The sequence below is a fragment of the Lathamus discolor genome, chromosome 4 (assembly GCF_037157495.1).
Source record: "Lathamus discolor isolate bLatDis1 chromosome 4, bLatDis1.hap1, whole genome shotgun sequence".
In the NCBI taxonomy this organism is placed as follows: Eukaryota; Metazoa; Chordata; class Aves; order Psittaciformes; family Psittacidae; genus Lathamus; species Lathamus discolor.
In genome coordinates, this window is record NC_088887.1 from 109672933 (window position 1) to 109700390 (window position 27458).

The 27458-nt window shown below is 35.4% G+C and overlaps 1 protein-coding gene across 4 annotated transcripts in view; it reads right to left on the reverse strand.

Annotated features, from left to right (window-relative positions):
• IFT88 (intraflagellar transport 88) overlaps positions 1-27458 on the reverse strand; it is a 45616-nt gene that overhangs the window by 14421 nt on the left and 3737 nt on the right. For all 4 annotated transcript variants that reach the window (XM_065678563.1, XM_065678561.1, XM_065678560.1 and 1 more), the window contains 19 exons: positions 27311-27364; positions 25759-25822; positions 25613-25682; positions 24505-24595; positions 23246-23344; positions 21947-22053; positions 21184-21294; positions 20854-21085; positions 19175-19245; positions 18547-18633; positions 15674-15773; positions 11181-11267; positions 10272-10458; positions 9566-9674; positions 7991-8141; positions 6768-6883; positions 3855-3907; positions 2335-2400; positions 469-575 (listed from right to left, as the gene is read on the reverse strand). In XM_065678563.1, coding sequence (XP_065534635.1) covers positions 469-575; positions 2335-2400; positions 3855-3907; positions 6768-6883; positions 7991-8141; positions 9566-9674; positions 10272-10458; positions 11181-11267; positions 15674-15773; positions 18547-18633; positions 19175-19245; positions 20854-21085; positions 21184-21294; positions 21947-22053; positions 23246-23344; positions 24505-24595; positions 25613-25682; positions 25759-25822; positions 27311-27364 — 1962 coding nt within the window. The remainder of the gene's footprint in view (positions 1-468; positions 576-2334; positions 2401-3854; positions 3908-6767; positions 6884-7990; positions 8142-9565; positions 9675-10271; positions 10459-11180; positions 11268-15673; positions 15774-18546; positions 18634-19174; positions 19246-20853; positions 21086-21183; positions 21295-21946; positions 22054-23245; positions 23345-24504; positions 24596-25612; positions 25683-25758; positions 25823-27310; positions 27365-27458) is intronic.

Below are 27458 nucleotides of genomic sequence, written 5' to 3' on the forward strand. Positions count from 1 at the left end.
CTTTCTGGGCTGCGAGCGCACACTGAAGCCAGCTCATGTTCATTTTCTCATCAACCAGCACCCCCAAGTCCTTCTCTATACGGTTGCTCTGAATCTCTTCTCTGCCTGACCTGTAGCTGTGCCTAAGATTGCTCTGATCCAGGCGTAGGACCTTGCACTTGGCTTGGTTAAACTTCGTAAGGCTGGCATAAGCTCACCACACAAGTGTGTCAAGGTCCCTCTGGATGGCATCCCTTCCCTCCAGCTTATCAACCAAACCACACAGCTTGGTGTCATCGGCAAGCTTGCTGAGGGCACACTCAATCCCACTGTCCGTGTTAAACAAGACCAGTCCCAACACCGATCCCTGAGGGACACCACTTGTTACTGGTCTCCAGCTGGACATTGAGCCATTGACCACAACTCTTTGCATCCGGCAATCCAGCCAGTTCTTTATCCACCTATAATCATAGAAAGAAACAAGCTTACCTGCTCTCTTATTTCTTTTAATTTTTCCACTTTCTTGAGCTTTGTTGTGTATTCCTGGACTTCTTTCATACCCATATCTGTACAAAGATGAACTAAAAATCGGAGGCCTATTGAAAAAGCAAAACATGTTTTAAAAAAGCCTTCCAAGCAGGTCAAACTACAAGTACACCCACCCTAACAGAACTGGACATACAGAATGGCAAACAATGCAAATAACTAGCAATGCAAGGTGATTCTAGTCCAGTATCCCTGTACACGTGATATTTTGCAAATAACTTGACATTTTCTATGATGCAGCATCTATATCCATGAACAGTACAAATGCCATTTATACATGAGAAAGGCATAAGACATACTAATTCATCTGTTTCAGAACTCTTGATGTTCGCAAAGTATTTTGGAAACGAGAAAGCACAATAATGATATTAAGTTATTACCAAGGAGTCACTGTCAACAGCATTTCATTGAAAACAATTTTTCAAATGCCAAGAGAATCAGAATGGTTCAATTTTTCTGTTGCTGTGGTTGATTATTTTTAAAGATTAGTATTAATAAAATTAAGAAAACCCCAACAAACCAGACATGGAGATTGACTATAACTGCATGATGGAAGCAAAAGAACCTCTAAAAACTGTCTCCTGAAATATTATACAAACCCCTGAAGACATGGTTGCTATTCCTATGGGTTTGTCAACTTCCCTCTGAAGAAGTAATGAGCATGACATGACCCATTACTCTCCTGACTGTTTTCACAAGTATTTTATTTTATTTTTGTGCTCTTATTTTTCTGCTGGTTTAGGGAGTTGAACTTGTTCACTGAGGGATCAAAAAAGCATCAGAACAAGCATAAAGAAGATGGTTGGGAGCACATGGCCAGGGAGGAATGAATGAAGAAACATTGTTTCAGCAGCAGAAAATTTAAAATCCGTTAAATTGTCTAATTTTTGCCTCCATTTTGTAAGTTACAGAAACTACATTCAGAAAAATATTAGCATTCTAACAGGTTTACTAAACATTCTATCCCTCTGAAATGTGTGACCATACGAATGTGACATTTTGCTTGTAACTTTGAGGAGTCATACTCTGTATCTCTTTTGTACAACAGAACTGTATGACAGCAGTATGATTATGTATGAGCAGTGTGCTTGTTAAAGCAGAATGATACAATTTTTTTTAATTTTTTTTTTTTAATACAGTGAATATTCTTCCCACATAGCATTTGAAAGTGTAGGCTTGTTATTAGTGAGGCAGTGCAGGACAAAAGAGGATGTCTGCACAACCAGAACCAACCGTTTTCTACAGGGCTTAGTCATTTAAAGTACATGTTTGACTGATTCTGCAAATATCTCACTCTTCAAAGTTATGTTTCCTGCAGTTCAATTTGAAAGTCTCTATAGATTTTCCAGAGACTGGCTGCCTCACTATACTTAAAACCCCAACAAAATCCCACCTTCTACATTCTTTTGGAAGGCCTGGTTTTGGTAAAACTTAACAATAGGATTTTCTCATATATAGAAACTTACAGCACAAGTTTCAACTAGCAGGGACTAGAAGTAAAAATACATACATTTCATTGTAAAAAAGATTAAATAAATAACACAGTTATAAAACTTAGGAAGTTTGTATGAGAAAAAACTCAACCAATCCACTACAGTTAAAGTTTATTTTCATCTCTTCAGCATTACCTTAATAATTCTTAAATCATGCTTTAGTGTGGTCACAGAAAACACGCAGCATTAGCATGAATAAAAATGTTAGCTCATTAAAATATTTTTGTATGAAAAATACTTCCATCATACAATTACTAACACACATATTCAATGTAACAGTGTTTCCTCTGATAGCTGTACCACTCAACGAACTTACATTCAGTGTTCTCTGGGAATTTTCTGTGAATGACTTTGTATTTCTCTAGAGCTTTCTGGTAGTTACCTGCAAACAAATCAAACATCTCCTATCCACATATCCAAATACAATAAAGAGTAACTTGTGAGAAACTGGTACATTTTAGCATTACTTCATCTTTTCAGTATGAGTACATGATTTAATATTATAAGACCTGTTTTTTTTTACCTGCTTCTAGGACCCCACTGTTGCATGAACCATCTGCTAGACAAGCTGTATCAAACATATCAGGGCTCATCTGAGGCTGCATATGTATGGATTGGCCAAACAGTAACATATACCAGCTGAGCTTTGCCTGTCCATCCTTCCATCAGGATAACAAATGTGTCTCTCCCCTTTGCCCAGATCTGGTAGTAAAGTAATTATTCCTTAGGATTTTGTTTTCAGTTTTGGCTTGGCTTGATCATGATGGAAAGGACTGACAGATCCTGTGAATCTAAAACCTCATATCCGTAAAACATCTGACAATAAAGTTTGAGATACCACTGATTTTATTTTTCTAGTGTGAGGTAGAAATCAAAGTGACCTGTTATGTGTTAACACGGTAAGCTGGGAATTTTGCCAATGAGTCATACATGAACTAAAAAGCAGCCAAAACCATTGTGCTTCTTTGCTGGGAAAACGGTTAATACGTCTGGTTTTGGGTGGTGCTGACTGCTCTTAATTCACTGGCTTCCCTAAGTCATGTTCCTTTCCTCATTGTTGTATTAAATATCTGAGCAAAGTGAGAAAATGTATTTATCATGGAAGCCTGCTTTGCAAAGCTTTAAAGAAGCATAAAGAAGAGTGATAAAATGGGAAAGCAAGAAAAGAAGAGTATCATTTACATCATCAAGTGTCTTGAATGCATTTTAGGTGGTACAAAAACCCCAGAAAGATTAGTCTCTTTCCATTTTGCTTACTGGTGTATTATATTTGCAGTAAGAAAATACAGCACATTAAGACTGTCTTTGTGTAATGTAACTACTATTTTAATATTGAAAAATTACACCGGATGTTGAAAAGGAATAGGAATTACACTATTTTAAAATCTAATTACTTAATGTTAGATCAGATAGTAGTATAATTACATTGAAAATATTTCTACCAGATAATTTATGCTGTACTAACTTCATTATTTTACTTATTCAATAGCCACGGGCAGGGACACTTACCACTAGACCAGGTTGCTCAAGGCCCTGTCCAACACAGCCTTGAACACTTCCAGGGATGGGGCAGCCACAACTTCTCTGGGCAACCTGTGCCAGTGTCTCCTCACCCTCATAGCAAAGAATTTCTTCCTAATACCTAAATATACCCTCTTTCAGTTTAACACTGTTACACCTTGTCCTATCACTACAGATACTGAGAAAACATCTCCTTTCTTACAAGCCGGCTTCATATATTCTCCAGGCTTCCCTTCTCCCAGCTGAACAACCCCCATTAAATAGAAAAACAATGTTACAAACCTCCAACCAATTACAAAAAGTTACAGAACTTACCGCTTCTCCTGTAGCAACTGGCAACCATCAGATGCCACTTCTCTTGTGCTGGTCTGCATACAGATAAATTACAATTATGCACTCTGCCAAACAATGCATAAGCTAACTCACCTGCAAAGCATTGGTAAAGATCTACTATTAAACTACTTTTAAATTTTTTCACCTAGCATACTGCCTTCCAAGGAAGAATTTACCCTGCTCAATTCACACAGAGTTTGCCCTACATCACGTTCCTGTTCAGGCCTTGGTGTCACTCACTTGTAGTCTTATATTACAGTCCTTCTCCTGGTCATGATTCTGTGCACTAGACACAATTAGCTGAGCTGACATACGAATCTTTGTGTGAGGTACAGAACCATGCAATAGGGGAGAACAAAATGCTAAACCGTATCTGAGAAGAAAGTCCCACCAGTAGGGCCCCATGCACACCAAGGGATGGATCCCTGACAGGAAGTACATTCACCGCTTCAGACTCTGGCTTCTTCTGTCATTGCCTTGATGGCCTAGTTGCTGCCTGTCCTCCTTTTTTTAGCACAAAATGGTGATATGGTCAGAGAAAATATTCGAGATGTTTGAGCATGTACACCAAAAACCGTTGGACTCTCATCATTCTTACCAAGATAACGTGAAAATTAGGGGATTTTCATGTCAACATTGTAAGGATGCTCTGTAAGTCAAAGCACTTTTCACACATGGATAACAATTCAACAGTAGCACATCCCAAAAGCACTGTATGCTAAGGTTTTCAGAATAGTTTTGCACTTACTCTCTTCAGTTTTTCCCTCCAGTCGCAGCACAGGCCATTTTTAACTCTAAATAATCTATTTGCCTGGTAGTTGCCAAACAGGTTTATGAAAGACAGCTGCTTCATCTTTTTTAGTTTCAGCTGAACATGTCTCTTGCAAACAATAAAGGCAGCCAAGCAGACACCCTAATAGTTTATTTTGCAGTTCAGTACAAACATTCTAGAGAGAATAAATTGTCAGCAGCCAGAATGAGCTGCACAACTCCTTTTATTTATCATAGATTTGTGCAGGCTGGTAAAATGTTGAATAATAGAAAATTGTTTCTCAATTCAATGTCTAACATGATATCTTAGATTGCAATTTAAAATGTAATTATTGTGATTAAAACACTGAATATACTAAACAAACTAAAAAAGTTAAACTAGAAAATGCTGGTCATGGTTAAAATAAACTTAGAATTTTAAAATATAACTTCATTTACAATTAGTTATAAATTATAACCCAAGATTCGTACTTATCAATTAACATATCTAGACTCTATTTTTAATACCAAATAAACAGGAAAACATCTGTTCTGTTATCTACTATTAACAATCTCGGCCCCCACAGAAATAATTTCTCTGTATTACAGACAGATTACAATTACAAGTAACACTAAAGAATTTCATATGCCAGTTATTCATAATTACTTTACAATCCACATACTTCATGCATGGAATGAGTGCAACATGAAGCATAAAATATTTAGATCTTTGCCAAAACAAGATTACGAAATAATCCTTTTTAGTTTCAGCTGTTTCTTTCCGACACTTCTAAGAACGCCGCGAATGCCAGCATATGCAATCTTGTAGCTTGACTAAAATACTATTTTTTAAGGTGGCCAGTATTTATGAATAAAAGAATACTGGCAAACCTGTGAACTGTGATTTCTGCAAACTGTGATTTCTGCAAACTGTCACCAAGTGTATTTTCATCTAATCTACAGCTCTATTTCTTTACAAGTGTACATTTTCCTATTTATTTTTGTTTCAATTTTAATTGTTATTTAAACCTCATATTATCTCTTCTGTGATTAATGTCTACTCTAACTCAGGCTGTTTCAAAATCAGAATTACCATTTTTTACTGAACTAATAACCTATTCACAGTATAAACTCTCCTTAATAATACTGTACAAATTTTTGTTCACATCTTGTTTATGCATGTCTTTTAGATTCAAAGAACAAAAAGAATGTCAAATTTTCATCACAAGACAAGCAACAATCAAGTTTGCTTAGCCTGATTTTTAATCAGTTTCTCAAAACACAAAACAAAGATGGAGTGAACTTTAGTTGCATGAATTTTGTTTGGCCTATTAACACAAAATTCTCCATGAACATACAGACAAATACTTGTTTCCATATGAAAAGAATACACAGATGTCTTTTTAGAATTCTGCTTAAATTCTGAATTACAGATTGAAGTTTGACCAAATTTCCATTTAAGTATTTGTCTGGTAAGCTTCCATTCTAATCTAAAACAAAATATATGGCCTACATACTTTCTTAAGTGCATCATATTCTGCTAAAGGACAATATCAACAATTAATTTCCTGAACTGAACTCAAGATATTTCAGATATCTCTACAAGGATCGATGTGATCTGTCAACTTATTTTCACTGACCACTGCTAATTCTGCACTGCACATTTTTGCTTACTTCTACACCTTATTTGTAATATCCTTTCCATGGAAGGAGAAGTTACGTTAAACGTAGAAATACAGCAAGAACTGCTGAAAGACACATTTATCTAAACCATCAAGTTGTCACCACATGATAACAGAAAGGAAATATTTCACATAAAGCAACAGAGAAGGAGATCTTGGTGGCTTAGGAGAGCTGTTCCCCAGTTTGTAGCTGTGTTTAATGGCAGAGGATAGAAAAAAGAGATTCTAACACCTATTATCTTGGGCCCAATGGAGGACCTTACTTAACATTGCAATTGCACAGTAAGAGTAAAAACATGCTGTAGATTATTAGAAAGTTGAGAAAATTAAATAATATCCCAAATATTTTTAACTTTGGTATTTATTTACAGTATTAAAATTATCCAACTAATTTGTCTCTAGGTATACTTATGGATGTCTAATCATTAAATATTTCAGTAGGCATAGAATAACAATTACTTACAGGATAAGTGCTGCTCTTTCAAAGTACTCAATGGCTTTTTCACAAAACTGGGTTTCAATGTAATAGGCTCCAAGCCATTCAATGACCTCAATGTTTGAAGGGAAATACCGGTATGACTGACAAAATAGGAAACGTGAAAGAAACACAATTTTAGTGATAAACAACATCTTTGTTACTTCTGGAATATCTTACTCAGGTGTTTAATTCTCCAGATGCCAAAAACATGCAATATATGAATGGAAGTAGTGTGTTACACTAAGCAATCTTGAAGAAAAAAAAAAAAAGGAAAAAGGCATACCAATTTTTCTAATTACAGAATGCTTTTTAGAAGTTACCCGAGATGAGTCTGTCACATTTTCCATCCAGCCTTATTTGAAAACTGTTACTTAGTTTGCAACAGCAAAAATGTTTACTTACATCATGTCTACATTTGAGTAGATTACCTAGAACATTAAACAACATTAACTAATAGGTGTACAATTCCACACTCTAACCAGTCTGCTGGAAAACTCACTTAAGAGCATTCTTTTCTACAAAACACATTATGTGCATAAATAACAGTTTCAGCTTAGAAGTTCCCACTGAAATAGGCAACAAAATTATCATCAAGCACAACTCTCCACTAGTATTGAGACTGCGACACAGCTTTTGATCATCCTCGCTTTACACAGATGAAAAGAACTCTCAGCCTGTGGCAAAGCAACTTCCTGTCTCATTCCTGTTTCTAAAACAGACTGATCTCTACAAACTATAAACAATACTATAGCTGCTTTGAACTGAGAGAAGATGCCTATCTTTAGGCACCTGTATATATATGAACTGAAACAAATTATATCTATGTATCTCTATATCCACTACAGAGATACAGCTTCCAATCAACACAGTTATATTACACACCTTTAAAATGAGATTTATTATATCCATTTTTTATTTAGACTATATTTTACATTAAAATTGTTAGGGGTCAATGTAAACACGAAATTCTGAGGTCAAATACTATGTGGAAACACCAGCTATGTGCTTCCTTAGGATCTGACTTAGAAATGTTAGATTTTGTCAACTGTCCCCCAAAATTACTTCTTTTTTTTCCCCCTTTTTCCCTTTTTTGGATTGCATTTTTAAAGGTTTAAATAAAAGTTTAATAAATTGTTAATTTGATATAGAAAGCTATGGCAAAATTTTCCTTAATTACGACAAACTGCGCTGGAAAAGCAATAAAGTACCTCACTATAGTAATGAAAAGCCTGTGATTTATCCCCTTCATTATCATATAATTTCCCTAGCTTTGAAAGTACATGCGGATCAGTTGGTACTACACTGATCAACTGCAGAAGCCACTCTATGGCTTGATTGGGATCTCCCATGATCTCATATCTGAGTTTTCTTCAGTCAAGGACTGATACTGATAATATTTTGATTTAGCTGTAATTCCTACTACTTTACGTAATGCGAGCCATATGTTGGACAGTTACACTAGTCACTGAAGTGTGGAGATACACTGTCTTTTCTACACATTGTTTTCATAATTTCATTTGTATTATAAAGTATTTTTCCTACGAAGAAGAGAGAAATATTGAGAGGCTTTGGCTGCTCTTTCACCTTTAAAACACCTTGGGGTTGGTTCTCCGCTCTGTCACCAATTTTACTTTGACTTCCTCATTTATAAGAATCAAGTGTGAGGACCAGGTGATCTATCTGTAGCCTTTACAACTTGGTTAGTTTCTCATAATACATTATTTTGTCCTAAAGTAAGTGGTCAGGTAAAATTGCTATCCTCAAGTACAGACTTTTGCCTGCAGTGAAATTTTCTGCTGTATGTCTAAGCAGCACAGCACAGATAGTGTACGATGCTGGTTCAGAGAACAGAGGAAGCTTTAGCTGTAATAGGCCTACAGTATGATCTTCCCTCCTCCATCACCCTTAGCAGCACAGACCTCTGCAGCAATGGGAGCTGGAGCAGCTGCCCAACATGTTTTTTCAGTTTCTGCACCCTCGCCTTCATGGAGACAGCTTGCCAGTATTGGTGGAAAGCAGTTTTAGATCGCAGTGGAGCAGAGAAACTCTTCCCCAGATGGGACCTGGGAGCTGTAGGGTCATTTATGTTGTTGAAAAGGAGCTATATGAGGAATAGAGATCACAGCCCCTCTGTATTTTTGGAGGTTACTTATTTTACCAAAATATATTTTTATTACCTTCATTATTCTTAAAAGTGTAGTATAGCAAGTGGAATCTGGGGAGGATTTCACACATCCTCAGAAGCATTATTAAAGAAATTCAGTGTGTAGAGTATCACTGGGGATGTGCAAAGCCAACCCCTCCCCTCCTTAGCTTTTCAACCTGTCGACCTGTTGCAGTGATGGGAGACAGTCATTTTTTCTAAACATACACTAGCTAATCTGGAAACAGCTTTCAGAGCAGAACTCCACTTTCATTAACTGTATTATTTTTTTTCTGAAAGGATTTTCTCAATTGCGCTTACATCTGTCACATTATTTTTGTAATAAAATCAGCAGCATTTTAAATACTCCAGGACACAATACCGAGTGTAAATGTATTCCCTGCCATGTGCACAGTATTAATGTATTTCTTCACTTGCTCCACTGGAAATGTTCAAGAAGGTTCTAAGTTCTGTTCTTATTTTTACAAACATCAGAGAATGAATCTATGCATGATCATCCTAATTATAATGGACATTACAGTAAATTTCTAAGTCATCATGTCATAACTGATACACATTATTTCAGATTAAACGAGTCTACTAAAACCACTATCCCTTATCATAATCCAGAAAAAGATACATGTTTGCTATCTGGTGAAGGACTTGGGCACTATTTCGAAGGATTGCATGGAGTTTCAGAAAACAATCCAAAGCTTCATCTATTCTGTTTAACTTCTTGTATGTTAAACCTAAAAAAATAAAAGGTTATGATATTATTGCAATGAAAAAAAGATGACTTTTGCGTATTAACAGACAGAATAACCAAGAAAAATGCAATAGGAACGCGGTAGTCAGAGGCAGTGTAAATGCCTTAGCATTGATGGACTTTGATTTGTGAGAGCCATGCTTACAATTCTTACCAGCTAGTATGACTTACCAAACTGATAAACACAAGGAACACAAACGTAATCAAAGACCAAGAACATATGCAATCACACTTTTTTAACAAGATGAGTGAGAGAAGCAGAGGTAGTGCTTTTACAGGGGAATGACTGATCATTTAATAATGCTAAAACTGGTGTATTTTTAGTTGATAGTAGAAATTTTTATCTTTAAAGTGACTTAATCAGCTGCAGTTACTAGTTGATGTTGTTAACACTGGCTTTTTTTTTTTTTGCAGAAGAGATAGGAAGTACAAATTAACTCCTTGCTATAGCATAAATTACTGAATAAAGTAATAATAATTAGTATATATTTCTACACAAGAAAACTTTGAAAGCCAGATTCTTAGAAACACTAGTGTTACTTCTAGACAAATCTAAATCCCAAAAGCACTTTTGGCTTACCAAGATTATAGAGTGCTTCAGTGCATGAGGAATCATTCCCGAGGGCTTCTTTATAAAACTCAGCTGCTTTTTCATAGTCTCCTTTTGCAAAAATAGTATTTCCTTTGTTAGTTAGAGCTGCTGGATTGTACCTATCAGAAATTACAGCTAAATCTGCATAATTAGCTGCTTGTGCCAATTCATTCTCCTACATGAACAAAACAAACATTGTATTAATCATTTGACAGTCAATTTCCTTGCAGCTGTGTCTTCTTACACTTGGTGGCATTTCAGAAGATTGAGGATGAAAAAAAAATAATACATTCTTCAGTCCTAAAATATTCCATATGTATTTGCATAAGGCAGAACATCTCTTTTTAGTTTCAGAGAATTTAAGATGAGAACACAAGACGTGTTTTGTCCCATTCAGTTTTCTTTGCAACAAAGCAGTTTTTTTATTTAAAAACAAAAACAAAACAAAAAACAAAAAAAACCACACTCACAGCAAAACCAAAATCAAAAAAGCCCACCACAAAAAACCACATCAAACTAAATTCCCATATTCTATAAACTTCATACACAATCACACCTGCCTAAGCTACATAGCTACATATTTCACATGTTCCTGAAGTTCAGCCAGGGTCTTCCGGACCTGAGTTTTAAATGCAGCTGCTGTGCTTCTGCACAAATCACACTGCAGACATACTTCTGGGGCCTGGGGCTTAATCTCACTCTTCCTCCCAGCAACAGGATACAAAGGGCATGTTCCAAACTTAAACTACAGCCAGAACGGGTGTTCCAGAGTTAACTCCTCTACATACAGATTCTTGTTGTTTACAGAGATTCAAAGACAGAAAAATTGCTACAAACATACAGAAGTTGCTACATAAACTGCAGTTCTTTAGTGGTTTTGCTGACACAAACACTTACCAAATAATAAAGGAATGAAAGGTTTGTTGCCGCTGCACTCTTTACATTACTATCCTTTTGCTCGAACATTTTTAAAGTCTCCAGTGCCTAGAAGTAATTTGGAAACAACTTACTTCTCACTGAAGCAAACTTGTACCTAAGTTCTTTCAGAAAACATTCATAAACTTGACAATAACAGCACAGATTATCAACTCACATACATGATAATTCCTAGAGCTTGTAACACACTCTTGTAAGCATGTATACACAGAAATATATCTGTAGTAAACACAATCTTGGTCACAAAATTTCAAAAGTATTGGCTATTTATTACTACTTTGAAATTTAGATTAGATATGGCTACCTTGAAATACACAAGTATCTGACAATTCTACACATACAAAACACAAGTTTATATTATTTGCATTTAATCTAGTCAACTAATTCTCATAACTCTCTAAGTGAACACAAAAGCATTGACATTAAAACTCTTATTAAAAAGCTAAAAATGTACACACTGTATAAAAAAATATGTAAGACTGTAGGATTGGATTTCAGTTTGCAGTTGTTTCTTCTAATAAGATGATGACACCTGTCTAAGTTTAGGAAGTACTCAAACATGAAGACTGAGATCAGAAGATTCGTTTTAAAAACACTTACATGAAAACTAAATTTAATAAACTTCAAAATAAAGAATTTTGTGGACAAAAAGTAAACAAATTTGTAGCTAATAAACTAAAGAAGCTTTGAAATAAAAGGCAGCTTTATTCATTGATTATGTGATAACATTTGTAACTGCAGACTACATTAAGAAAGTCAGGCCTTTTTACACTAAATATTTATATTAACTACACAAACTGTTAGAGTATCACAGTGAACCCAATTCCATCATCTATTACAACACAGATGTGGCAACTTCAGTTTAGCCATCAACATTAGCAATTCAAAAAGTTTCCTTCTTCCTTTATGTGAAACCTAAAGCTGCTGTTTACATATCAAAGTGAAGGCATGATACTGTATGTGGAATGCCAACACAAACAAAGGAAACAAATCTCAATTGACTGCCACAGATACTGTTTTTACAGCTACTTTACACAAAAAACAGGACTGTACTAAAGAGGTGTAAAATGACGCAGTATATACAGCTCGATGTAGTTCATTGATTTGGTCAACTACATTCCACCCAAGAACTATGTACTACTAAAGATTATAATATTCTCCTAAGAATAGTAAATTCTGTAGAGAAATACATCAATTTCAATGAAAAGAGCATTTAAAAAGTTAGTCTCTAGATTTTGTGGTCTCTGAAATCTAAGACTTCACTGTAATAATGTTAAACTTATATATATATTTGTGACTTTCTCCCAGAAAGGAATGGTCCCAAATACTTACAGATGGAAGACTACTATGGCTGAGATACTCCATTCTTAAGAAAAGACTCAATTCGTCATGGAATTAATTTTTAGTAAACTTAGAACTATATATATAGTTCAAAGGCTCTTTCTGAAAAGCTATTTCCCATTGTAGCTGATTTGTTAACCTTTGACTGCTAAATGGCACCTTTGACAATAAAGATTAGAGTGGAGGTAATCTCTTTTTCATGTATAATGAAAAGTTTGTATGTCTCTGAACTCTATCCACTTAATGGCAAATTATGTTACAGGTCCCTTGAACCATTTCAGTAATTACAAGCCCCCAGATGAAAATCCATAGCAATATTCCTTTTGTTCTTGCAAAGTAGAAATGTTCTCACTGTATCATCAGCTAAATTTATATTTTTATAAATAACTTCTAAATTTTTAATCCCAACAATAATGACTAGATTCAAGAAGCAAAACACTGACTGTCCAAATTATTCTTTGTGACATGTTTCCAATGTACCTAAATCATTTGCTTACGGAAGTTAATTTCAAAGCAGCCTGCCTGACCCAAGCAGGGTCTGCAAGAGCTAGTAGGGAGTTGCATGGCTAACCTGCAGAATTTTGTTTTTTAAATTAATTTTCAAAGTTTTTATTTGAAATTAAAAAAACATTCAACATCTAATACACAAACCTACTTACTAATAAAATAGAATCTAGATATATTATGGTAATTTCCACTTTTTTTGCTAGGACTGTTTTCAAATATCATATTCATTATGATAAGCACATAGTTAAGCCCATTATAGTTACAGCAGAAATCTATTTTAGGTCTTTTTTTCAAAACACAGTAAGACTTTCGACCTTGAAACTGAGTACTTCACAAAGTTTCCATTCTTGTTCTTCAGCCAAAGGTGTGTTGAGCAGGTGGTGAGTTAGTAAGTACATGAACAATAGACAGACAGGATGAATACAAGTGGCAGCTGCAGTTGTATTAGAACAAAAAAACCCCAAACACTGCAATGGCCATTCTGCAGTCCTACTCTAACATTAAGTAATTTCAGTGCAGGTTAGAAGTCTTCTATCACATAATCAAATTAAAAGAGCATCTCCTTCACTCCTAACTTCCAACACCTTTCCCTCTTCCTCCAATGGAGTACTCCACAGAAACATCACCAACAATCTCTGTATCACATTTTACCTCTGAGAATTGTTAGGGATTTTTTTCATTGTTGGTTTTAGTTTGGTTTTTTAACCTATGCTGGATACTAACTGGAAATTGCAAAGAATTACCATCAGAATAGTAAATTCTTGAGACCATATAACTGTTTACCTAGTTGTAACACTCTCACCCTTCAAAAGTTATCATCAATAAAGCTACTAGATTTTTCCCAAATTTTCCAAACACTCAAACCGCTTCCTGATCACAGAAAAGCTATCAGTCAGACATGCAGTATAATAAAGGATAACTCTCTTGCTGTATCTACAGGGAAGGAAAAAGAGGACAGGACAGACAGGAGGAGCAAGAGCTGCTCAGAAAACCAGAAGAGCTTAAATAGGAAGTAAAAACGGTCTAAAGTTAAACAAATGGCTTTGTGTGCAGGCCTCCAAGCTATGGAAAGGTTAGGGACTTAGAAGATGAAAGATATTCAGCTTCAGCTGTAATTTTGCTGTACATGATATCTCATACTTCCTTCCACACCTACAAACCCAGGGGTTGCTATATTTCTTCTTATTTATTCATCACTGCTATTATTGAATGTACTGAACAGTGCATGTTGGCAGGAAATTGAGCAAATACTTCAGATATCTCAGCTTTTTGTTCAGATGAAGTTTTTTTCTCAACTGCTCCCATTTCAAACCAAAATTTTTTTCACAAACACACATACAATAAAAAAACAAACAAACAACCAACCATGAGAGTTTTGATGAAAACCTGGCATTATAAATCATAAAAATTTGATGAAGAGCGAAAAAAATACATTTGTCTTAAAAGAAATACCTTGAAAGAAAACTGCACATTCACCTAGATAGTACCAAAAACTAGATAATACCATGGTACGTTGTGGTACTAATTTATGTGCATACATTCGCAATTTATATGCATAGAAAAGGGAAGCTACAGTTAACAGCCTGATGTACTTATTATCAGGAGATTGGGGAAGGCAGTTCACCATAAAATTAATCTGCAGAAATGCCTCTAATTAATGACTGGATAGCCAGTTGCAGAAAGAGATCTTACCCACATAAACATGCATAAATAATTTCAACATAGCCAAAAGTTACTTCACATGTATATGTTAAAATACAACAAAATAATTAAGAGGGAACATGTAATAGTATGCATGATAAAAACTGTAAAAATCACAAAGATTTTGGTATACCTATTGTCTGAACAGTTTATCAGTTTTGACCAATGAGCTATACTTTTACCTGAAAGTATCAATACTGTATCTTTCCTATGACCTCCCTCACTTGCTAATATACGCTGTGGCTTAAGCTGCTATAGTATCTTTCCAGTAACAGTGTTTCATCTTATCTCTCTGCTTTCCAGGGGGCCAATCTTTCACAAAAGATACAGAACTGTCCAAGCTCCTGAGCAGATGCTGAATTTAATTCCAGTTCATATTTCAATGGAAGTACAGGAGAGCTGACTGAAGTTCAAGGTCAGATTATAATATTTTAAGGAATGCTGTAGTACATATGTAGCAGTGAGAATTCCGTAACCTAAAAAATACATATGAAGTGCATCTGCATGTATTTTGGTACTATAGTCAAGCCAGCTGAGAGAAAGATTCAGCTCACACCAATAAAAACACTTCCACATTGATTAGCAACATGCCTTCTAGGCTCCATTGACTGTACTGACTACAGTTCATTAACTGTAATGACAGCTTGGACACCCAAGGAAGATAATTAACTTTAGGCATCTCAATTTTGACATGAACTGCATTCACTGTAACTTCTGTGGCAGAAATTTCATTTAGATAAAACTCATCTTTTGCCAGTGCTTTTATAGTTATTTTACTGTGCAGCATTAACCCGATTATTATGTTCGTATAAATCATTCCTCCTTCCTGAAAAATATGGTATGGCTAAGAAAGATATCTTTAGCAATACAGTATTAAAATGTTGTAATGTGAAAAGCTACTACACCTGTTTAAAATCCTGCTGCCTCAAGTAAGTAGTGGCTTTATTTATTTCCAGGTCATTGGCTAACTCTACATATTGGGAAGTTTTTACTGCTTCAACACACCTGCAACAGAAAGAAACCCATTACCAAAATGCACCTGTGCAAATACCACCTTAAGTTACAGACTTTTACAGCCAATTTGCTCTCCAAAATGAGTTGTTTCTAACTATTCTTTCTTTAACGAGGCAAAGAGCACTTTGAGTAAAAAATATGTGGAAAAAAACACAACAAAACAAAAAACAAGCCCCGTTTTATTCCCCTAACCTTCCTTTAGAATACAATCTCTGCACTCCGTTGTTTTTTTTTTTTTGTCAGCTGCCTAAATATCATGTTATTTTCCACCACTGAGTGATATCTGGTGTCAGATACTGACTAAGATGATTTTTCAAACCATGCTCTTTGAATATGTTTTGTGAGTTGATTTTTCAGACCTTATATCCTGTTGCATATCCTTCCAAGCCCATAAAACAACATGGTGGTCAAAGCCAGAGACTGCAGATTGTGTCCTTAAGCTACATAATAATGATAATAAAATAATAATAATAAGAATAAGAATAAGAAGAAGAAGAAGAAGAAGAAGTCATAATAATAAGCCTCTTCCTGGTTATCCCCCAGTTACTTTTGGCTTATGGTCTTATGCAAAATGAGGGCAGAACAACACAGCAGACAGTTCACATGTTCATTCACAGACACCATCTTCCAGGGCTTGATGTGATGTAATTTAAAATTGCCTAGTTGTTTGAAGCATGAACTTTATTTATTGTAGATATATACTGTTCTCTCAAACTGGAATTAAGCACACTTTGTGGAATTAAGAACAACTTTGTGGGATGCTTCTTTAATCCCTTCCACATTTATTTTTTTTTAAGTGGTGGAAAGCCACCTTTCCTTTCTTCTAATAGTTGGCAAATTTGCCAGCAAGTTTAATTTAGCAAACTGCCCGCTGCTGGAATTAGGTTGGCACATAGTCTCTGCACAAAGTATAGAAATGCCTTTTGATGTTGGAGGAAAAATTATATACACAAAAAAAGCAATTTCTATAAAATCTGTAATAAAAGAAAATTCAAAAACAGTTTTCAGCTGTTACTGTTAACATCTTTTAACCATAAAATGCAGTGACATCTAACTATCCAACTGTTCCTTACAGAATATGACAGAATAGTCCCAAGACCATGTCACATTTGAAGTAAGAATTTATGAAATCCAAAGATTATTTTTCCTCACTTAATTTTTGTAAATAAAATTAATCTGATTAAAAGCATGTTTAATATTCAAGGACTCATAACAAAGTGCAGTATTTGGAAAACAAAGCTCATGCTGCTAACTGTATTTCTTCACTGGGCTTGAATATCTCAGCTTAGAAGAATAGAAAGTAAATCTGTCCTGATAGACACAAAACTATCCCACACATCGCACCAGAAGTTGTTTAGTCAGCCAGAACAGATATCATAGTGGTTTACTTCATGCCAAATATTTTGTGGATAGCACTATGGAAACTGAGTATCTAACACCCTTTTCCAGTTTTCTTGAACAAAAACCAAAATACAGAGCAAATAAAACGGACTTCCTCATGCTAACAAGTTATAAAGCAGTGAGCTGATTTTCACACGACGTACTGTTTAAGTTCTCATAAATCAGAATGGCAGAAGCAGGGAAATTGTAAGATTATGATTATTAAAACATCAAACACCACCTTGTGGACTCTAGAAGACTACACATGTCTGTGTCAGAGATGATTTCATGTTAGTATAAACAGTTTTATTAGTTAATTATAGGACCTGCAAAATTTTAAAATAATCCTAACTGGGAAAGAACAGAACAAATCAACCAACCAAACAACCAAAAAATTACAAACAAAAACCCCAAATAACACTGAAAAAACCAAGTAAAATTCTCTTTTCTCATCAAATTTCCTTCACTTCCCAAACACTGGGCATACCTTTTAGTAATGCTGTGGCTGCAGATATACAACATTCATTTGTGTACACATTATTTTCCAATATTATTAAAAATACTAAAAATATTGAAGTCCTTATAATAGAAAACTAAATAGCAATTAAAAATAAATCCTGAAAAATTATGTTAATCAGTTTTATACTGTCCTTAACAGGAATTGTGTCTATTTTGTTTTGTGTCAAAGAAAAGAGTAGTCTGCTGTAGGAAATACAACAGAAAGCAAAAGCTAAGCTGTAAATTGAAAAATTGAGTGGATTCAGAAGTCAAAAGGGTAAGCTCTACCAGCAAACTGTCACTGTATTCACTTGTATAAGTGTTTAAAAAACCGTACATTAAGTTTATATTTATAAACACTAAGTTTATAAATGAAATTAAAATAACCCTTTCTAATAATATTTAGATTACAGTGTTTCATATAATGGCTTTATGGAGTAACGAAAACTTCTAAGGTCCCCCAACTCTTCATTATGCTATCTTCAAACTTACAGCAAAGAGTAGCAACCGTTGCCTTCTTCATAGCATTTGCCTGTGGAGACTTTTAAAAGTTCTTTAGTACTCAAATTATTTTTTCAAATTCAATTGAACTTTACGAAGTTCTTTTTGTGCTAATACAGAACAGTTCAAAATGTATGATTAATAGTTGAGTTTCAATAATAAATGAAATTAATTTTTAACACAGAATAGACTCTGATGCTTTGGTTTGTTCTTCTCCACAGCATTATAGAAGCAAACTGAAAATAGGCTGGACACTATGTTTGAGAAGTGAAGCAAACTATGTTTCCCAGGCTGTTTGTTTGTGAATCTGGTTTCATAGCCAGCATATAGAGAGACTGGCATACAGTTCAGACAAAAAAAAAAAAAAGCCCCACTTGACTCTTACCAGTCATAGCCCACTGCAAAAGATGTCTCAATTACTGGTGCAATGAGTTTAGCAGCCGTCATGATGTATTCCTCTGCCATGGATTTCCTGAGGAAAAAAAAAAACCCTCAAGAAAAAAAACCAAACACCAAAACACACAAACACGTCACCATTTCAAATACATGCATAGAAAAAAACAAGTCTTGTTCTTGCTTCTTCCGGTACTCAGGACAGTCTTAGAAGTTAATCTAACCAGTCCCCTGCTACTGTCCTGTATCTTGATAAAGCTCTCTGTTCTTCTGTTTTCCTTTCACTGCACACTGTAGTTGTATTAAAAAAAAAAAAACCAAAAAAACAAAAAACACACAAAAAAACCTAAACCAAAAAAAAAAACCCAAAACCCCCACAATCAAGAGAAAAAAAACCCACACCAAAACAATGCTGCATTAAGGAATTGGGGGGAGGTCTTCTACTTTAGTGCAGTACACTAAACTGAGTGATCCAGCCACTTCTTCCAAGCGTGCTCTTTCCTAAGAATTACAAGGACACTTTTATAACAAGAGTTGTGGACACCTGAGAAGACTGATAATACTTGCAGGAGCTAAAATCCATGGCTTCACAGTCAACAAAGAACAGACTCCACCATTACCTCTCGCGTTCCATTTGTCCTAAGCTGTCATTTTTAATAGCCTCGATCAGTAGATTTGTATGTGGATCATCCTGGAGGAAAACAAAGCAACAGCAAATTACACCAAGATACGTGCATTTTAATTATTTTATAGAAAATACGACTAAACATAAATTGATACAAATTACATAATCTATAATGTCACTTACTATTTCTCACATTTTAAAAAGCTAGCTTCAGTTTGAAATAGTTTTCTAACCCCCAAATCTGAAATTTGGCATTACAACTACTTTAATCCTGTTTTCCTGCTCATGTATGTGGTCATAACTCACATTAGGGTTGTTTCTAGGTGTAGCTAATGTCGTGTGTATCAGACTGGGAAGGCTGCAAATCACAGCGAGAACACTCACATGCTTAGATATAAGAGCAGCCTTAAGCATCTGCTGAATTGCAGTGGTATTCAGCAGGTGAGGACCTGTGCTACCTCCTCATCACAATAAATCACACAGCCATCTTGTGGTTTCTATCACAGATCTCTTGTTATTTCTAAAAGAACTAATGCAAGTATTCTGTGTAGCCACCCCTTCCTCATTTATTGAGGATACATCATAGATTTATACAAAATAAAAACCAGAAGGAAACTTTGTGATCTTTTCTAACCTCTTCATAACAAAATACGTAACTTGGAATGTTAAAGCTATAGCTTGCCTGTCCTTATAAAGAACTTCTACAGTCTAAAGCATTTCTTCCAATGGATAAATCTTATGTAGTCTTCAATTAATTTAAGTGTTTAATCACCCTTACTGTTACATAACTTCTGATATAAGAAATTTTATATATATACATTATATATTAATATATAAGAAATTCTATTAATATTAATATACATACTACAGCTATTAAACTTTATTTGCTTATGCTAGGACAACAGGAAGCAACAGCTACTCTTAAGCTGCAAATAGTTGGAAGGCTAATTATATCTTTGATCTTTAGGACTGAAAATGGAAGCTTTGCTTCACTGAGAAAAAAAAAAAAAGATTATTAAGAGAATATGATGGGCTTGACTCCATCTTTCTATAGAAGACCTTTCTAAGAGGGACCCTAAACCTATTAATTATGTTTTCTCGTCTTTAACATCATGAGATGCTGGTTTCATGGTACAAAGGGACACCAGTTTCCAACGAAGTCTAATAAACTAAAATAAGCACCTGTGAACTTTAATGGAACTTTCTTCTGTAAGATAACCCTGTGGTATTTCAAGTTTATTAATATTCATTTTGTGATAACTTGTGTTAACTCACTCATTGCTTTGCTTCCTTTATTTTAGCTTATATTTTATTAAAATTTCATACGAATAAAGGAAGTAAAGCAGTTACAGAGGTATGTAAGTCAGCCCAGATGAATTTCAACAAAATCATTATGAAGACAATTGTGTGGTGTGAATTTTATGTGTATAATTTTTATCTTTTGAGGAAAAAAGGATTTGAATGTTCCCAGCATTATTTTACACTTCTGAGCAGTACTGCCACACTAAGTTCCTGCTAGTAAAAAAATGTTATTTTAGATACATAAATACACAGCTACTTACATATTCAGTACGGTCCAAGCACTCAATGTCTCTCCCTCCTTCTGCTGATTTACCATATAAAGATACAGTTCGTTTTGCTCAAACATATATAGTTTATTTTGTGCAAACTTACATTTGGTGAAATGTATTTGTCATCGTAATTCACTTCACAGGGAACTGCAATCAGTTTTTGGAAGGCTTTTTTCATTTGCTCACAGTTTCCAATAGCAAAATAACATAGGATCAAGTTGAAGCCTGTCTTCAGGTTTGGGGACATGCTCATTATAAGTTCAAATGAAGAAATGGCATCAATGTATTGGCCAGTTTTAATAAATGCAACTCCAATATTTTCCATTATTTTAATCCTAAATAAAGAAATCAGGATTAGGTTATATTTTTAGCTATCAAATCATACTGTATCCAAAACTTGTACTCAGAACTATGCCTACTAGCAGTAACTCACCTCATCTCTTTGTGGACACTAGGAATCTGGTCTAGAGCCATACGGTAGAATTTAATAGCTTTGGAGTAGTTCCGTTGTTTTAAGTATATGTTTCCCATATTGACCTTCAGTCTACCTATCAAAAGAAGTCAATGAGTTACAGCCTTTTAAAACATAATTACAACATTCTTACATTGTTTCAAAGTGACAGACTAGAACAACTTCTTAACAAATTTGCCTTCATTATAGGGTACCACTGTCTCTCTAATGAAGCACAGCATACAACAGCCTCTTGTGAATTTTCACCCAGAGGGAGACACAGTAATGAAACCTGGAAAAGAACTGTATTCTGATTTTGATTGTGAGTTAAGTGATATGGTAGATATTATAGTGCTCTCCAGGAAGACAGCTGCAAATAAGCATCTCTGAGAGAACTGCACCATGGGAGTCTCAAAGATGTGCAAAATACTAAAAGAAGTTTTCAGAAGAAGAAAGCTGAGTCAAAAGAGAAAAAAAAAATTAGTATTTGAGCAGGCAATATAGTGTGTGGTGTTAGAAAATTATGTATGTGGTTTTAGGTTTATCTTAGCCTATGGAAAGGAAAGACTTCATGACTTGAAGAATAAAACCACATTAAGTTATAATAAATCAGAGATCACAAGTGTCTGTCATCCATTCTGACTGATAGATACAAGAGCTAAGATCTCTGTGAGTCAACACCATACAGACAAAGTCCTCATGTTGAATGTCGGAATTGTAGTTTCAATCCACTTTGAAACGTAACCTACCTCCACTGGTGAACAACTTATTCTTCACTATAACTTGGTAACTATTCAGTGCTTCAGCATACATTCCATTAGCAGCATACTGACAGGCCAGATTTAAAAGAACCTACAGAAATACACAATTATAGGTACAATTAAATATGTTGTTCTCTCAACAGTAATAAACATGAATTCATAATAGGTCATTTTAAATTAATTTTACCTTGGCAAAAGTATTGCTTTTACCAGTTTTAAGCTTCCCATCTTAAATGCTCCTTTGTTCTTGTACATTGACATTGAGAAAACAAGTTTCAAATCCACTTATTTTAAGTAATTATTTTAATTTTGTACTTAAATTTAACTACCATTAAAAGTCACGCTAAGTGGGCCTCAGGCCCAAGTAAGCACAATGTTATAATGCAAACTTATTAGAAAACATTCATACAAAGTAATTCTCAGAGATTGTGTGTAATTTATGACTCCAAACATGTGGAAAATGGTCCTACTATCCATGGTCACTCAGTTTATGAAGAGAGAATTTTTTCGAACTGCCATTTCAAATCAGAAGTTCTGCTTGTGTCTGGTAAAATATCTCTGCATTTTTTAACCCAGCTTTACTCTGACCTTCACCGTAAAATGAATTACTGTGTCTGCCTAATTCTATGCATTCATTATTAACAACTGTCTCTAGAGCACTACCTGCAGTACAACTTTAAATTCTCCCCAAGTATTTTTATGTATGTTTTATTCTTTTCTTAAAAATGCCTACTATTCATTTGAAAACCAGGATGTAGATCTATATACCTGCTTTAAGATTCAGGATTTAAGAATATTGCTATATCCTATTTTATATAATTTATTTTCTGTCACTTTATGGCTCAAGTTAAATGCAGTGTCTGATCTCTCCTGTCTTCTCTTGTCATGTTACATTTTCTAGACTATTTATTTTTGAAGTACAGGGTTTACATCTGTTATATTTTGGTATACATGTTTTGCATGTGAGTAGATAACTGGAACAGGTATTCATGGGTATCCTTCTTCCCTTAATGTTGACTACATAGTTTCTCTGGTACTTGAGATTGCAGGGGCATAGACTCGATCTAAATGGATCTTTGCAATCCAATGATAACTTTTTAACTTCAAGAAGTCATTCAACTTTATCTTCATAAACTTCTCCTACCCCAAAATGTAAACTGTACCTGATCTGGTACACTGCTAGGAGCATTACAGCAAACAAGCACCCAGCAAACACTGAAACATCTCTTCAGGAGGCTTTTTTACCAAGACCTTTCATTCACTGAAGATTTCTAAGCACTTACTGAGTAAGTGAGGTCTAAGTTTTCTGGAGAAGCAGTTTGTTCACGTTGTCTCACCAATACTCTTTCCTTTCTCCCGGCCTCTCTTGCTTTTTCCAGAGCCTTAAATAAAACACTAGAATATAAGCAATGCCTTGAATGAACCCAAAACAAGTATGAAAAGAATATACTCCTATTTTCTTCAGATGCATAGACTGTACCCAATGCCTGAAAAGTAGCAAAATAACCCAGAGAAAGGTGTTGATTAGCAGTAAGGAGACATACAGTTGCCTAAGTCTGCTTAGCTGGCTAACATTAGAGAAGTATAGTCACAACTATACACACACACACCATAATAATTAGATTATGGTGACCCTAGAAGTTTATTTTACTTGTTTTAATCACAGAAAGCACACATAAATGTTAAGCAAGCAACACCCCAAGCCCACACCCTCATCTCCACACCCCCGCCGAAAAAAGGAGCACTTGGGCTTGGCATGTTTTCTTAGTTGCAGAATTCCAGTGCATGCAGGTGTTGGAAAGAAGAAAGTGAAGGCAGGAAGTGAACTTCCATGTTATGCAAATGGAGGCTGTACATGTACTTTGACTAATTGGTAAATTGCTTCCCTTTTTTTATCTATCCACAAGTGGTATTTCACATGTATGCTCACAATTAGAGTAATTCCAAAATAATTATTTTATCCAATAATAATCTTCTGCAGATTGGTGTCAAGACCCTTTGTACAAGTAATGCTATGGGTCTCCATGTGCCAATAGCAGTCCTGTTTGCCTCTGCAAACATGCAATGTTCAAGAAAGTAATGGCTAGCACTACTCCTATTTGGAAGGTAGCAGTGAAGGAACTACTTTCTCAAGGTATAGCTTGATTCTTAGTCTTTATGATAGAAGGCAAGTCCAACTTGAGTGTTTCATAGATAATGAGTTGGCAACTTTGATGGAAGGAAAATTGATATTCTGCATACTCCCACAGAGCCCATAGATTAGACTGCGCAAATCTGTGCCACTATGACTAACTGATCAGACCCATCTGAAGAGGACAGTGGGGTTATGGGGAAGAGAGCTTTTCTAGCGCTGAAATCTTAATGACACAAGAAATACAGCTCTTACCCTTTTTTTTTTTGCCAATACAAGATACCACTGGATTAGAAATTAAAATTATGATGATTTAATAATCTGAAACATTTGAACCCAAGTCAGTTTGAAACACCTATTTATACAAGCTGTTCTTCCCAAAATAGCAAAACTGAAATCCAGAAAAATTACCAATTTCAAGTCTCCACAGCTGTTGGCAATGCAGCTTTCTTCAACAAGTTCATTCACTTTTTTTTCCAACTGCCTAATCTTCTCTTCTGCACTAAAATAAAAATAAAAGGATTAACACCAGTTATGTAACTACACACACTAAGCTTTTACACAGGATATTCTCAAAATAACGCAGTGATGTATCACATAACACAGCTAACTGGTTCTCCCATCAAAGAAAATATAATGTGAAATTATGCCCAGAGAAGATCCTCCAAAGATATCACATACACTCTTTCAATCTGAAAATAGACACAAGAGAAAAATAAAACCTCTTATGAGAATAAGACAGACAAGCAAATTCCATGGACCCAATTTGTTCTGAAGTAATGACAGAACAAACAGATGGGCCGGTAAATCTTTCAAATCCAACACTTAGTGAAATGAAATATTGTATAAAGAGCAATTCATTGAACTTTCATTTGCATAGATAACTTTGAAGTATAACTTGCAAATGGAGATTTTATTAAAAAGTTGTTATTTATCTGGAATTTTTTCTCAGTTAAGTAACTGAACATTTCAGTAGGATTCCCTGTTCCTATATAGCCATATTTGAGGAGTATAACTCCTGTACTGAAAAGCTCTATGACTTGTTCTGAGTGCACTCAGAAAATTTGCATTGGCACCAGCCTGCAAGGTTTACCTCAAGTGCTAAGGTTAGAGTGAAACAGGAGAAACAGCACACAAATTCTCCCAAGGTCTTCCTAGAGACCTGCAAGAATTATGGTGTTCACATACTTTTCCATGATCCTCTGCAATTCTACGTAAGTATCACACCAACTGTGGGGCAACAACTATGTCCTATGTCCAGGCTGCTGAGCTGAAGTCAGATCCAGAAGTCACTGAAATTGGACATTCCTGAAACTCAGGGCCATTGAGGCAGCTAGCCACATGCATAAATGTTTGTGCCATTGTTTCACTTAGTTAAGAGTATGGCTCCTTGAAGTTCCGTAACTGTCTGGATGTGAATGGATATGAAAACACGGATGCGAAATCCTAATTCTACCCATAGTTGATTTTTTTGTTGCTGTTAATGCTCTGAAATAATTTAATGCAAGACTGAACAAACCTGTCTGCATTTTTTGCTTCCAGAGGTGGAACGGTACCTCTTCCCTGACCAAGAGGATCAAATGGAGAACCTGCACAATAAAAAGAGTACTGAAAACTGTAAAATTACATCTCCCTCTGGCAGCTGGTGATTTCTACAAACCATACCTCTCATAGCTGCCCTAGTGTAACCTGCAGCACGCACTGCTGTCATTGGTCGAGCAACCCCATCCTTAAGTAAAGAGGAAGACATATTAAAATAATCCTCCTAAAAATAGACTGTGGACAGTAGAGACATCAGTTACATATTACAAAACATTTAAAAACAATAATCAGTTGTTACCACCTCAGTAAACTGATTATTTTTAAAATGTTTTTATTTCTCAAATATTATACATCATAACTGTCTATAATTTAAAGGAGCAAACACTACCAGGAAACTGCAACAAGGGGAAACTTATTACTTTGTGTCAATTTTATATGTATTCAGAATACTTTATTTCAAACATCCTTAATTTTTAGAACATTCTTAAAAACTGTTGCTCTTGAGATCTGTAATGTACTCTAGCCTACTGCCACGCTGTTTCAGAACTCAGTTGCTTTTTTCATTTTTATTGACAATAAAGAGAATCTTACGAGATTATGGATCAGAACGTTTTACTTGATCTAAACCGAGAGGCATAAGCCAACCAGCTTTTGGTATTTGTAACTTATTACTAGACAATGCCTTCCAACACAACAGTGTCTGATCCCACGCCACACTGGTTTATTAAACTTACCTGTCAGGACACTGAGTGCACTAATAAAGACCTTAATGGCCTGGACCAGACTCACAGGGGTCCTCCAGCCACACGCCATACCTGTAGGTCCAGGAACTTTGCCTAATCTCAACCCTGATCCCTCAGCCCCTGCCCGAGTTTTGCTGGAGGACTACTGGTTTCCACATCAGCCACTCCTATGCATGGCCAGAGAGTCCCCTGATGCAGATTTCAACCTGACCTCCCGGACTGACCTTAGCCTTGCCTTGTCACTGTGGATCTGGCCAGTGATCACTGGTCCTAACCCTAGTCCATGCACCGACATTTTGGCTTGACCTTGGACCTGCTATTGCGTTACGTTCTGGACTTCTGGTTGGACACGGACACCATTTCTGGGTGGACCCTACTTGCCTAGCTCAAGTGTTGTGGAACTGGGTGAGGCCCCTGCACTGCTGGCTATGCAACTTCCACCTAGGCTCCTGACTTGCCTTCCTTCAAGGAGCAGCTCTGCTCTTGATTCTCCCTGATAATTCCTGTTTCCCTCTTGGGCTGACACAAAAGAATATAGTGACTGTATATATATTTAACATTAAGTCAGTATACTTAAAGGTGTTGGTGGGAAAGTAATTGGTAAATTGCAGCAGATTCTTATTACAGTATAAGTACCTAAGAAAAACATGAAAGCCAGAATGTATTTCTTTCCTATTTCAATGAAAAAAATATTCATCGCATGTCAATAAGTGTTAAAAACACTATACTGGTATTGCTTCCAACCCTGTTCTCAAATAAAATATTTATCGCAAACCTCACATTTTCTGACAGTAAGAAAAAGGACTAATTAAACAGTGTAATAATCAGTATTATTTCAATAACCTTTTTAATATTTGTATTAAACCCAAACATTTAACAGAAATCTTCACTGTTCCAAATCAATATAAATTGTAAATATTGTAACTTTTTACCTGTATAGCTCCTGTCACTGGTCTTCCCATAGATGAAGTTAAGGTTGCCTTTGACTATAAAAATAAGTAAGTTGTTTGAAACTAGTATTCACAAAGGATTCGAAGGCTGTAAAGGCTATGTATGGTCTTCTCAATATTGAGTTTTAGA